The following is a 15,271-nucleotide window of genomic DNA, read 5'->3' as shown; positions in this document are numbered from 1 at the left end:
ATTCATCGGCAACACAATACACACACACAGACACACACAATACCAGTAGTTGTGATGAAAAAACATTAAATCTATAATATCAAATATCAAAGTGATGAGTGGTTTCGCAAAAACCTCTTTACCATTATTTCCTCACACACACACACACACACACACACACACACACACACACACACACACACACACACACACACACACACACACACACACACACACACACACACACACACGTGACAGCAGTGACTTTAAAGGGATATGACAGACAATTTATGTGTCAGTGGGACGAGGCCGAACCGACAGAATAAAAGAAAGAACAGAGGCAGAGGAAGACGAGATCGCTGACAATGTGCTCATTCATTCTTCTATCGGGGTTGAGTGTGCACAGGCGGGGCCACCTATGAAGGGAGGGGACAGAGACGGGGACGGGGACAGAGACGCAGCCCGCGGGATGGGGAGTACGCTTACACCAGACAGGAGAGATAATGGAAGGAGAAATCTAAATTATGCAGGATTAATACAGACTGTTCTTCAATGGTGTGGCTGTTTATGATGCGTCTGTATCTGGCAGATTAGAGTCTGTTATCGCAGGAAGATCAGTCTGAACAGGCAGGAGTCAAATCTTTAGACCAGCAAATGTGATTTTTAATGATTCTTTACATGAAAATTCTCATTTGGTTAAAACAACAAGACCAACAGCGACAGCATCAATCTCCATTCTCCTCTGGAACAGGAGTTGGATTCGGAGGTTATTCCAGCAGTGAAAGTCTGAATCTCATTACCGTCTGCTGCATCTTTCACACATTTAAAGTGAATCAGACACATCAGACGCTGTGAGCAGGATTCCAAATCAAGGAGTTGCAGTCACACACCTTTAGTGGTTAAACCTCGACCTCCCAGCTGAAATATTCTTCCTAAATCAGAAAGTGGCAAGCTGAAGGCCAGTAAATAGTTAACAAAAAAAGCCTATAACGAGTAAAAAGCGAAGAATAACTATAAATAAACTTTAATTAACCCTAAGAAAACCTGTTAAAACACACAGACACCTTGTTAAAAGTTGTTTTACCAGAAATTTGTGTGTTAAAGTAGCAAGACGAGAAGCTGCTTGTCCCTCTGAGCAGACGCAGGTCTCTGGCTGCGGTTTCAGAGCTTTGAGCTTCGTTAAGTGACTCATCTCACACGTGCCATTATCTCATTAGCTCCGTCTGGCTCAGACACACACATACACACTCCAGCTGCAGGCTCAGACCTCACACAGGCTCGCAGATGCCAACTTCATACGGACGAAAATGACACTTCTCTACAAAGCGCCGCACACGTCTATCCCGTCTGTACAAACCAAAAGCACTTCTGAAGGTAAGTGGAGACGGCCGCCGAGAGACGATACCGCCTCGCTCATTAAATCTGCTAGAGAGGACCAGACGTGGTGTTTGGGAGCGAAGCCTTGAAAGCCTTTCTGCTGGTACCCGAGCGTCTGTGAAGAGCCTACCAGCTCCGTGTGGGAGGATTCCAAGGAGCTCCATTGATTTCCTCTCCAACACCAGCATCTGGCTTATTCTGCACTTTGTACCAGATGAGGACACAAGTGAGACTCTACAAACCTGTAGAAATGGCGGCTCTTTTGTTGATCCGTTGACGGGGAAAAACACATTTTGTAAGTGAAATCTCTGAACCGGAACGATGCCTTCCGACTCATTTCACTCTCTCTCCAACCTCTCACTCCTTTACTGCAGAATTAGAGCCTGAAGAGGAAGGGTAAACGCAGGAAGTATCAAAGGAAGCAGCAAAGTGAAGTCCAACTCCGTAAAATTGTGTGTTGCTGGGCTCGCTGGCAAGAATACAAATGTTTGCCTTCAGGACGACGAGCCAAATGGACCAGAGATTTACAGCAATCTGCTCGCTTTGTGGCTGCAGCATCTGTTCCCCATGTTGCATCAGGGCAGTCAGATGGCGGCTAGGCGAACTGCAGCGGCATCGTGTTAATGCCTTGAGAAACACTTTCATCCACGCAACACTTTTTATTTATCTCCCCAAACAGGTTTTTTGATTTCCCTTTTCGCAATTGAAGGTGTGATTGCCACCGAGAAAGTGTGTCATTTTGAAGCAGGTTGTTACTTGCATCATGAATAGTCACATTGGCTCACACACACACACACTCGCTCTGAGTCAATCTGACCAGCAGAGGCATTACGAGCGTATCGACCCGAGGCCTCACTCCCTATTCTAGTCTTGGTCTCCCGGGTGGCAGGGGAGGCAGACAGTTCTGCACTCACCGATTGAGGTGTGGGGGTCTATTAAACCCACTTGGCGACACTTTAACGTCTAATTTCTAATAGAGAAACTGCTGCTGAAGGCCTTTTGCCTCCTATGTCGACATGTGGTCTGTCTAGATTTGCTTAGAGATCCTTTTCTTCACAGCTGACTCCACTTACTGCTGCGTCTTCCTCCAAGGATTTCATCATTCCAGGAATCTTTACCATCACAGCCCTCCTCAATCCCTCGCCAGTCTTATTTCCACTTTGATTGTTGGATAACTCGTTTAAAAGGTTAACAACCGAGGTATTAAGGATTATTTCATACCTATTACATGTGAACTTATTTATATTTACAGCTATGGGGGGTCCTCTTAGTTGGCGGCCCGCGGCAAATGCCTGCCTTGCCTTATGGTAAAGTCGGCCCCGGCTCTGTCTGAGGCACATAATCAGCCGCCATCACGCTTCAGCAGCCCCTTTCAATCTGCACAGAGTGGTTTGTCAGGGAAAGGGGTAAGACAAGTGGGGTGGGGGGGGGTGGGGTGGGGGGGGGGGGGGGGGGGGGTAGAGGGGTGGGGGACAGACAGGGGCAATAAACCAGTCCCAGCTGAACACAACAAACCCTCTACTCTAAATCATTCTCACTCTCATTGTCACACACACACACACACACACACACACACACACACACACACACACACACACACACACACACACACACACACACACACACACACACACACACACACACACACACACACACACACACACACACACACACACACACACACACACACACACACACACACACACACACACACACACACACACACACACACACACACACACACACACACACAGCTCTTCAATCACTTTCACACATTTCCCCTCAGACACTCACTCTCTTTGAGGTATTCCAGTGAAAGCCTTTGTGCAGAGCCCGCGTTAGAGCTCGGGCTGCTCTAAAATTAGACACTTTTAACCCAAAAACTATGCGAGAGGGGAATTCCGTGCTGAATCCTCACACAATAGATGAGCCTCTGAGCCGGCGCATGCCCCGCAAGCATGCCTCATACGACATTACTGCAATGTCAGCATTCTTTCGCTCCCGATAGCGGCACGGCGTAAACTAGCCGCGGCGGCGACCCCTCTTCTCCCTTCCTGCTTCTGGCCCCCTGAGCGCAAAATGCAACCTGAACCGGATTGAATTAATCCTCGTCTTTAATGTACGACACAATCATCATCTTTGTGATTACTGCCGGGCACCATCTGCTGCCAGCCAATGTGCAAAGATTATTAGAACGCTGCAGGGTCACGAGGGGTCGTTGCCAGGGTGATCCACTCACTTAGGGTTGCCCATTTCCCGAACTGTAGATAAATGCGTCTCGGGTTACGCATTTCTACGAGCACAGATCAGATACTGTGGATCTAATATGTGTCCAGTGCCAAGTAGAGAGCAAAAGTGAAAGAAGATACTGGTGAGCTAATGAACGATCAGAATGCCACAGAATGAAGGCGTGAAGAGGCGAGAGGGTGGATTCCTACTCGTCTCCTCACCTCTTCTGGGGAAACATCCAGCTCCAAAATGGTCAAAAGAGAATTAGTCAGTCTATTTACTTTGCGTGTGGGTGTATAGGTCATCAGAATTGGCAGCGTGGCCTCAAACCAGAACCAATAACTCCAGCATGCTTGGCCCAGCATTTGTCAAGGTCTTCCAATCCCAAACAAGGAGAAGAAATGAGCAGAGGAGGGTCATTTAGTCTTTTCATAACGGAGCCATTGTCCACTTTGAGTAGCTCACAGCTTCGCTAATGCCCCTCTAGCATGCAAAAAGACTGTGAAGCAAAAGCTGGATACAAACAAGGTTTCCTAAGAAATGACCTATTGATAGACAGTCAGCTACTTCCTATTGGTGGTATGGACATAGAAACGCAGGCAGAAATGATGAGGTGTTGGTTGCTTTTCGCCGTCTAGTTCAAGAAACCAACATTACCTCTACATTTCAAGGAAAATACCAAAAGGGGCTGACATCATTACAGAAAAGGCCACTTTGATGGAAACAAGCTGGAGGCGCCTTTTAATTTTGCTGTGAACAGCGAAAACAAGTGAGAAAAGTGGATTAAATCTGGTGTAATGAGGAAAGCGAGCGAGTCCTTTTGCACTTTTCACCTCGTTCCCCCTCCGCCTAAAGAAGAAAGGCATTCCAGGATGATTACATGCTGGAGTGACTGACAGACAGGCCAGAGACCCGGCCCCATTGTTCCTGCTGTCTAACTATCTGCTGATGACAGCATGTCTGCCTGGCAAGACGCTGTCCTACTTAACCTCAGAGGCTCAATCACACACAACTTCAGCTCAAAACAAAACACATGGCAGTATGGGGGGGTGTCGGGGGTTTCTCATCTGAGCAATCGTGGCTGAACACACCTGTTTCCTAACCTTTCCTTACCCCATCAAACGCTCCTCCTACAACTGCCATGACAGTCTGCATATACAGTGGAAAGGCATGAATAAGAAGTCAGCAGTCTGGGATGTAATTATTAATTCATCTGGTTCATGTAAGGGCATCTGTCATCATGCTGGGTTAGAATCCATGTGTTTAAGGTGGCAGATGTTTCAGGATACAGCCAACCACTCACTTCCCGCTGGACAATCACACACACACATCTCACCTTTATAATATACATTAAATACTGTAAATATATCAAATGACTCTTATGCATTATCCTGCTGTGGTGTGGTAACCCAACACTCAGGGGAAGCAATAAGAAAGTTCTCACTGCTTTAAAGTGAAACTGCATCTCTCAGGGGGGACACGGATCTCATCCATTTCACGGTTTGATTGATCTTTAAAAATCAAAGACTAACCCTCTTTCAGGCACCACACGCACAACATCTTTCCTACGAATATGGAGCATGACAGCGAGCATCACACTTTTAGAGACGAGCTGTGATAGTTTCACAAAAAGTCACAAGACGCCTGAGAAAAGGCTGCTGTGGTGCGGATGTGGCACCTGTTCCTGTGACTGCGGGCTATTAATAAGCTCGCCGAGATGTCGCTCCTCCACTCTCCCACCTGTCTCTTCCTCCTGCCATCTCTGTGGGAGGCTAACAAAACACGGGGTGAAACGCAGCGGTAAAGATAACACACAGCCAAAACCATATTGACAAGGGAACCACGCGACCTAAAGGATCCAGGTTCAAGTGTCCTTAACCTACAGGGTTCATCTGCAGCTGACCTTCAACTCCTGACCTCTATCCCCCTCTCTCTCTCTTTCTCTGCCAGGGCACAAATAGAGGCTTTACAGGCCACAATCTAACTTTACTTCCACCCTTATGTCTATTAATATAAATAATTAATACACAAATATTGCACAACAAGTTAAATTGTGGAGTAAGATGTATAAATGTTCTTGGGTGTTTCCTTTGTAACAGTGTACATGTGTGGTATTGTGCACCATACTGATGTCAGCCGCACATAAAAGCCTCTGCTACACTACACTACACTACACAAGAAAAGGGCTTTAAATGAAAACACCTCATGGTAAGTGTGCACAGAAGCAAATAAATCAATTCAAGCAAGTAATGTCAATGTCAAAGTTCCATAATGTACCTGGAGGCATGCTTCAGATTACCTTCCCAGATGTCTTTGTACGCATTCTGAATAGCTGATGGAAAGCCACGTTTATGGAAATGTGCTTATATGTGGAAACAGAACACGACCATGGATGATAAAATACATCATATGGCGTGAGGCGAGAGGTGAAGGAAAAACAGTCAAAATGTTATCTGGTGAGAGCAAATGTCGTCAAGACATCAAATCAAACATCAAACACAAAAAGTTCACGTTAGGTCACTTGTGTGGACTCCTCACAGTGGGAATGAATCAAACGCCTCATCCTTAGTTGGAGAACTTCCCCTCTACTCTACAGAAAAAGCAGAGACAAGTCCGTCTTTCTGCAGGTGTGAGGCCCAAGCCGTGGCCTGGATCTGGATACAGTCTGCAGACCAATTCACACCCAGACACAGAGCTGCTGTCCACAGGTCCACATATGGCACAGCCAGTGTAAACACAGGAAGAACTCCCTCTTTCTGCTTTAATATCCACAGGGGCCTGGAAGACTGGAGGGAAATCTGTGACTCATTTGAAACATATGACAAATATACAGCAGGTATGTTCAGTTCAACCCTGTGAGCCTGTGACTGTACCGCAGACGGGTACCTGTAGAAGCTGAGCCTAACTCAAACTGATCCTCTCTCTTCTAAAGTAGCAACATATGTCAAATTGTCTTGTTTAGACTTAGATTAAAGAGTTGTCCAGCAGTCTGACTGAAACAACAAATCCACTGTGAAAACAAAATCAGAGTGGAAACGCCCTTTCAACTGCTTCATTCACAACTTTTCCCCGTGCTGAGTGAGTAAAGTCAATATTTGGATAGAAATGGGTTCCATCTCGCCAACCACTAACAGGCCAAGGTTCCACGGTTGCTCTGTTCTCTCACACAGCTGAGATGTGTGAAATCACCCTGCCCTGAGGCAGCATGGAAAAGTCCAGCCTGAAAGCTCAGAGGGAGTGTGTGACGGAGGGGGCTTTTTACTGTGTCATAAGACTGTTTAACACGAGCTCACACACTCAAACTCCAGAGACAAAGTTGATAACAGAGACCGCAGAAGAGTCCTCCGATCATGACTCCTTCTCAATGACGACTTGTAGCAGGTTATTGATTAGACCGTGGTAAAGACCTTCTCCCCCCCACTGACGACCCAACAACCTTTTGATTCTACCATGTCTAGTTCCAAAGTCACTGATAAAATGTAACCGTTACAGTGGTTAACCGCCCCAAGACAAACAACGAGCTGTGCCGTTTCCTTTGATATGATCAACTTCGTTCCACTATCAAGCTGTCCACAGTTTTTGTGGTCCTCGTATCAACATTGCATTTGACTTTTTAGTACATAGAAACTTTGATGTGATGTTTGGTTAGTCTGCCAGTCTTCCTGCCCGTTAGGTTATTCAAACAGCTACCTATATAAGCCCTCTGGTATTTCGCCAATGAGACACTTGGTGCTTTACAGCTCCTCAGTGAGCACTACAAAGACCTCTATTGGACCACAGCCTTCACCACCAGCTGCCAGTTCTCACACTGAGATGACAACGTCAACTGCAGTATTTAAAGTGGCAGAGAAAACAAACCTTCATGTTGACCACCGAGGTGTTATTCAGCACTTTTCACATTTAACTAGGCGAGAGACCCGGGCTGAACCTTCGTTTCCGCTTCGTTTTCCCACCCGGCTGTGCTATCGCAACTGGAATCCTGTGCTCAGTGGATAATGTATCACACACACTTCAGGTGGGATCACTTTTATTGCGCCTCGTCTGAAGGATCCACTGAGTAACTAAGTATCTATCTCCCCATTCTACAACCTGTCTTTCCCCATTTCTCAGTCCTCCTCAGAGTTTCTGTCACCATCCTCCAAAAATAACTTTCATGTAGTAAAAACAAACTTCAAACAAACACGACTGTCAATCACCAGAACACTATCGTTGAAAATTACAGTGGAGACCTGATGGCGCAATGTTTAAAACCTGTTAAAGCGGTTTGCCCAACTTTAAGGGTAGTATTTAATGAAGTTTATAAAGTAGCAGGGGACTGATGAAAACCAAGTTTGAAGGAGGGGCTGGGAAAGAAGGACCAAATGTGCTGCACTTCAGTTTTCTCTTTGGCTCTTTCACAGAGGTGTAAACGCAGAAGTGCCACAGGGAAATTGCCAAACCCTTACACCAGAGCCCTACAGAGTATAATAATACCTGGAAGAGAAAGAGGGAAAATGACCTGATTTCTCCTGGAAAACACTCCAAAGAACATGACTGTGTGTGTGTGTACTTGAGAACACACCTCAGCACAAGAAGAAAGACCTTTACTCAAACAAGTCTTTCTTTTTTTGACTTGGAGGGAGCTTTGCTATATGTATCGCCTTTCCATGAAACTGTGAAGAAGACCTTTAAAGAAAGGCCCCTAATCCTTCTGTGGCTGCTTTCCCATGATAAGCAGTGGGGGTGTCAAGAGTACCATTACTTCAGAACTGTAGCAAAATATATAAAATGTTACAGTAACAGTTTTACTAGAATACCAACTTGGCTCCGTACTAATATGGTACTTTGCCCTCAAGGCAAATGAGAAAAGAAAAAATCTAGATTTATAGCAATAAAGGGTAATGATTCAGTGGTATGAAGTGTGTTGCTATGTCTGCACTGTATTTTGTGTGAAAGCAGCCAAAAAGTGGAGTCTTAAAGGTAGCAAATGAGTCCGATGATGCAGTGACTAAAACCTCCCTGGCAGTCTCAAGGGGGACTCATCTTAAAACATTTGCTCAAGTGGTCCAGGCCACTTTCTCTGAGTGAAAGTGACAGCGGGACAACACAGTTGTGAGGATTCACGCCTCCCACCCCACCGCAGCCCTGAGAAGAACAGAAAGAGTGACCAGGACTACAAATCAATGGCAGAGTTCATTAATGGAGAGGCAGGGCCTGTCAGGAAACAATAGTAGTCGTCGGTAGCTGTCTGAGGCAATCTGGGACGGGACACCCTGATGGATGACTGGAGATTTAGGTTCCCCCCAACCAACCCCCTAACCCCTCTGTGGGACAGAGAGCGGCCGGCCTCCCCTTTAACCCCAGACCCCTTCACCGAGCTGGACTAGGACTATTTACGCCATTGTTTTTTGCTCCGACGTCTCCTTTCCAATCCACTACCAGCTCTGACAAGAGCCAATAAGGTTCTTACAATATTGGCAATCAATTCTTCCCAGCATGCAGACCACCATATTGGGATGGATGGCGTACAAAAACTCCTATCGTACCCTTGCAGTCACAGCCCACTGGGAGATGAGGGATAAAATGGCTTTGCATCGATTGAGACAGGGCCCTGACCTCTGGCCCTGGTAGATTCATGGGGAGGACTGCCAAGGCATAATGAGGGCTTGGGAAGAATGTGCCTCAGGATGATAAAAATTAAACCTGATCTTCACAGGCCTGGAGGCTGGATAAACACCTCTCATTTCAAACAAAGATCCCACGGGAAACATTGAGGTAACAATCTGGCGGAAACGGAAAAACTGACATCCATTATTAAACAGAAAATGGCTTTATTAGAACTGAATGGAAAAATCGACGAGTCTCGTACAGAAACTAAAAAGAAATGGATTTTGTAGAGTAGCATGTGCTTCGATGTATTTTGCTCATATAATGTACTTGCTGCAGGAAGGCGGCAAAGGCAAGGACACTGCTGATCCCGCCAGAAATCCCATTTCAATTATAGGAAGCATTAAGCTTCTTAGGTGGTATAATGAAGATGAGCCAAAGTGGCTGGGGGTTTGGGCGTCTCATTTGGGCCAGACTACACATTTAAATTACGTGTGCGTGAGAGCCCATCAATCCATCCATGTGTCTCTAAAGATATTAGCGGAGGATTGTGTCTGCATTGATAATCTTGTCTGAGGCCTTGTTAAAACTTTCCTCCAGGCCACCTGTTCCAGGGGACAGCTGCTGTCCCCAGCCCAGGCCACAGCCGTTCCCGCCAACCATGCCTAGAGCGGGAGGGGGGATCTGGGCTGAGGAAGGGCAGGCCTTCCCTCAGCCTGGGAACAACTTCAGCATCAACACATGCTGACGGACTGACACATGAAGAGTTATGACGGCACACTTGCCTTCAGAAGTCAGCACTTCAGTGGTAAATCCTTGCACATTAAGTGAGATGTTCTAGCACAAGGTAATGGTCGAGTGGAACAAGTGTTTGGTATTGCAATAAGCGGTTGTGCAGTGACAAAACTGCAGAGCCATTCCGGCAGCTGAAAATGAAATGAGATATAATCTGATGCTAACAGACGATAAGAGTCAGTGTCAGCTTTGAAACTGAAAGCATGCACCCACAACTACAGCTGGCCTCAGAATTAAAGTGAGATGAAGTGATGAGTTGAAGTAAAGATGGACAGACTCAAAATAGGCAATCATCCAGTACTTTCTGAAAACCAATGACCTCATTCAGAACCCACTTTTGGTACTCTACAACTCAATTTCCTTACTGTACAGTAATGACTGCCAGGGAAACTAGGAAAAGTCCCTGGGAACCAGACTGGAGGCTTGGATGGCATACAGACCCAGTGCCAACAGTTGCCTCTGTATGCCAGGAATACCGCTGCCATTCCCAGAGGTACTCCCCAATAATCTCCATACACAATCAAGCGGTCAGGCAGCATGCATTACCAGCACATAGTTGGCATACCAGTTTGATGGACCTTTGTCAGATGAAATAATAGCCAGATGGAAGAATAATGAGGGTAGCCTTCAGACTGAATCAACCCACCAACCCCCTTTATGCCAGAAATGGCCCATGAAAAGCTGACTTGGCTATAAATAACCGTTATTCATCAGAGAAAAATGAACAAACTGGACAAAGAGATATGGGACAGAGAGGCCTCCTGGGAGGGAGGGAGGGGTGGGCTTCTGGCAGTACGAGGAAAGGACAAACCAAGCAGCATTTCTGTTGCCTCTCTGCGGGAAAGACGTCCAACAGTGGCGCGGTAATTCTGAGGGTCATTTATGCACCAGTGGTTCTTGCCATACACATTTCTTTCAAAAACGGATGACAAGTGTAAATGTTATGAGCAATGAGGGCCAAGGACAGCTGAGAAACACTATATACGATTTCTCTTTGTGTGCAAATGACAGATCAAAGAGCTACAAAGTAGACAACACAAACTTGAGCCTTTGAATGGTGCATGTTGATGTCTGTTAGGCAGTCAAGCTCAACTACTCAGCAGTCTCCTGTAGCACTGTGACTCATACCCATTTCATTAGAAGCATGTAGTCACGAAACACTTCAACAGGGCTGCAGCTGTAAAACATAACAACCCCAAAAGCTGATCCACTCTGTCTGGGTATTAATACATCATTAATCACTAAACACTTGCTACAACAGCTCTGAGGATTGTCAGAAACACACTGGAGAGAGGATGCAACACTGACGCATTAGACGCATACACCTTTGTCATCATACCTTCAGCTCGAATTGGATACACTAAATATTTAATCAAGGAGAGAACATTGTTGATATGGATTGTTCTTGAAGTCTAGCCTGGCGAATGTCAGACAGTTGGCAGACTGACCCAGAACGGGGGTATATCTGGGGTATCACAGAGGCAGAAATAGGTCTAAGATGACTGCAACGTGTGCCAGTTTTGGCTTGAAACATCCTGCAGACGCCTTTGAGTGAGACAAAAGCACAAGGGCGTTTTAGCAAGATCAATACTTAACGCAGAGGTGAGGTCAGCTCATGCACTGGAGTGCTAATGCAGCTTTCAAATTAGACTTGTGAAGTTGTGTTTCAACCAATGAAGGCTGAGTGCACTAAATGCTTGTCTGTCAGATTCTAATATCGATGAAAACACCACTGCCAAAAAAACTAATTTGCATTGTTTACCTCTCAAAATAGTGAATCATTTTGTGATTTGTGAATCTCCACATCACACCACATTTCCACTGATTAAGTCATGAAATCAACAGTGGGTTGTTGCAAAGGTCTTTCCGCCTTATGGACAACACAAGCGAGGACTGACAATCTAGTAAATAAAAGTCAAAAGTGTGTAGGACAAAAGGTCGTGTTTAACAGGAGCACAAAGGGGTCACGGCACAATGACCAAACATCCCCTTAGTGGATAAACTGGTTTTTATTGCTGTGGTGCTAATAATACATACACGCGCGCGCACACACACACTGAATGGATTCTGATAGCCAGCACTTTACAACTACCAGCCTAATTAAGGTAGTGTCAGATCCAATTAGCTGTAGATAGAAATAATAATACAAATTTGTGCAGCCATTTAAACATCTAAGCGGTCTCCTCTCCTGTTAATGGGTTTAAAGGCCTCTCATAAACACGGCAGATCGGTGCAGTTTCAAGCGTCTTTTATTAAAAGTATGAGTCCATCAGCGACCTTAACATCGCTACAGTACTCCAAATTGGAAGCCAAGAATATTGAATGCACTATTTCATACAACTGTGATAAGATGGCAAGTCAGTATCAATTATGTGACAGTTCTGAAACACATCACATTCAATGTTTAGGGGTTATTGGCAATCTGACATCCAATACTGTATTTGTCAATGATGTATAATGGAGGTATTACTGATGAGTTGAAAGGCTTTCACCTGTTAATGTTAACCTTAATCTGTCTCTCAATGATGAAATTTAAATATGTCCGGTTCCCAAGTGGTGAGTACATGTGATCACCAAGCTTGGTTTGATTTATATATCTTTGTAATGTGGTAGCACCATCAGACCTGACAAATCTCTATGGATATGATAAAGGTAGATTGTAACAAACTGGCAAACCCGCTCCAAAGGTATCCTGCAGCATTACAGAACAACTGTCCTCAGATGTCGGTTCAAGGGTAAAATCGAACACGGGAGCTCTAAAATAACAAACCGCTGCTCCAGAGAAGGACAGAATCAGCACAATGTTGGGAACTCTGTACAATGCTGAAGACAGCAGTTCAATATGTGCGCTTGCTTTTGATGTCTATGAATATAAAGCAGACGTATAATAATTCTCAAAGGTGAGTGATTCTGAAAAGTGACCTTCCATTTCATAGAGCGTCAGAAATCCCAGTATCAGGAAAGGAAACACAATATGAGCTACTTGTTCATGCGTCAGTGTGTTTTTGTTTGTGTTTGCGTGTGCGTTTGAGATTCCAGACAGGCCAGCCGCACAATAGGTGGAAGTGTTCTCCATCCACTGCAATGTTTAATTGGTCAAACAGACGACAGCGTGTGAGGCTTGGTTTTCCTAACAATACAAACTTGTGCTCTCCAACCCCGAGTAAGGAGGAAGGTTAATGTGAAACAACAACACAACTCTCCACCACGCTACACACACTGAAACAACAGTACACCAGCTTCAGCAGTGGATGGCACAGAAGTCCAAAACAAAGTTGCTGAATTAGATTTTCAACCCAATGATTCGACCTCACGAGGCAAATATTACTGCTGATCTACTCCCTAACTCAGTAAAAACCAAAACACTTACTCGCTTACTCCTACAGGAAATGCTTTAAACCATTTTGCTGATTCAAATCATTCGAAAGGAGTAGATTAATTGCTATTTTAATGTCAGCAACAAAAGGCTTCAAAGATCAGCAGGCAAATTGTTGCCTGAAGCCAAAGGGACGCACCTGTCAGCCTGAGCAGGTGTACGTCTGGTCGAGTCCTGCACAAACACAGGTTAAAAATGAATCCACAGACCTCACCAAGGTGTGGAGGATCAAGGAGCTTAGCCTGACACAGAGCCTAGATGTGGATTAGGAAGAGTCCAACTGACATTAGGATCCAACGCCTGATCTTTCCCCTGCGCATCACAATTGTCATAATGTCTTTTTATAATTTAAATGAATCCGCTTGGAGCAAAACTGTTCAGCTGGATGGAATCATTCTGTTTGTACGCAGCTAAATAACAAATCTCCTCTTACTCAAGGTCTCTACAATCCTAACCTAACTGACATAGCAGACAATCACTAAAACACACATGCCGGTACACAAAGCTGCTCATGTGGGAAATTCTATTTTTACCATCCGGGGCAGGGCGAGGCTCTGCTATAGAGCACACAAAGTAGGGAAACTGTAACAAGGGAGGGGAGCAGTGAAGGGCAGGCAGGGAACAAAGCGGAAGTGTCCTTCCTCATAATGACCTGCAAGTTAAAAAAGGGAGAACACAAAAACACTGGCCACATTCAGCACGACGCAGGTGGCTCACTGCAAACTGGATAGGTAGGTGTGTGATTCCTGCATTGTTTAGGGAAAGATCACAAAGTGCTGCTCTGGTGCTCACAGATCACTGTATTCCTCCTCATCCACGTGGGGACGTACAGTAAATGCACCTTAGTCCCCTTTAATGACACATTACAGTGGCACTATTACAGACCTGATGAACAATGGCTGAGACAATGTGGGACATGGAGGCTAGAACTGTACAGGAAGACAGTTTTCCTCCCAATTTGACTCTGTTTTTGTGGGGATGATTGCTATTTTGATGCCCTGGATTTGAAGTGAAAAGTCTGATTCTCCCATGTTTCATTTCCCAAGAGAGTTTCGGGAACACTGTCTATAATCCCAAATCCCATCAGATCCACTCACCTCTTCTAAAGCAGCCACAGTGTTCCTGCAGTGGGACATTCTGGTGGTGAAGTTAGAGGCAGTGGGCGATTTATAATCTTCATTGGTCTCCGCCACAAACTCCGAAACCGTGATTTGGTCCGGCATAATTAATCCCTTTATTGATCACAAGCACTTCTTCCAAATCCCCGGCGTATGTTCGGTTTTGAGGGCGGAACACTTCACAACAGCAGCAGCAGCGGTGTCTTACGAGGCTCCGGAGAGTAAACCATCGCTGGGGTTGTTTGTGTCATTCCCTTGTTTGTCTCCCAACACTGCGATGTTGCACGTTGCCGCTCACACCGGTGATGGATCGCTTATATCCCTCCTTCCTGAGCGCACTTCTTCCCCCTTTCCCATCCACTTTACGAGCTCGTTCTCCGGGCTCAGGTCGAGAAAGTGAAGCGGGTCCCTCTCTGGTAACCTCCGTGTGTCACAAAACCTCCAATTTGACCGGAGGTGAGGTAACTTCTTTTTCTTCTATTTCTTCTTGCTCTCCGTCTTTCTCAGAGCCCGGGGAAACAACAAGCAGGCAGTTTCAACGGGAGCGCAAGAAATTGACAAAGGTAGAGGAGGGGATTCAATGGGCGGGCGGCAGCCAATAGGGAAGAGGAGCTCGTAATTGGGAGCCAATCAGGAGTCGTGGAAGGCGTGAACTCGTGCTGCCTTCGCTGACCCTCGGAAATATCTCAATCTTATCAACCCTTAATGAAGTTTTTTTCAATAACGAAATAAATGAAGAGGGCAACCATGTTTATTAGCTCTAGTTAAGTTTATTTTTGTCAAAGCCAAGCATTTGTCGGGATTGATCCAG

General features: G+C 45.5%; 1 protein-coding gene across 4 annotated transcripts in view; it reads right to left on the bottom strand.

Moving 5' to 3' along the window:
* The window catches only part of asap2a (ArfGAP with SH3 domain, ankyrin repeat and PH domain 2a), a 104,379-nt gene extending 89,385 nt beyond the window's left edge, over positions 1-14,994 (bottom strand). For all 4 annotated transcript variants that reach the window (XM_076165575.1, XM_076165574.1, XM_076165572.1 and 1 more), the window contains exon 1: positions 14,440-14,994. In XM_076165575.1, the coding sequence (XP_076021690.1) occupies positions 14,440-14,565 (126 nt within the window). In that variant the 5' untranslated portion in view covers positions 14,566-14,994. The remainder of the gene's footprint in view (positions 1-14,439) is intronic.
* Positions 14,995-15,271: the final 277 nt, after the last annotated feature.

The sequence above is a fragment of the Genypterus blacodes genome, unplaced genomic scaffold (assembly GCF_046128005.1).
Source record: "Genypterus blacodes isolate CSIRO-AG114 ecotype Tasmania unplaced genomic scaffold, CSIRO-AGI_Gbla_v1 ptg000147l_1, whole genome shotgun sequence".
Lineage (NCBI taxonomy): Eukaryota > Metazoa > Chordata > Actinopteri > Ophidiiformes > Ophidiidae > Genypterus > Genypterus blacodes.
This window is presented reverse-complemented; position numbering and strand designations above follow the sequence as displayed.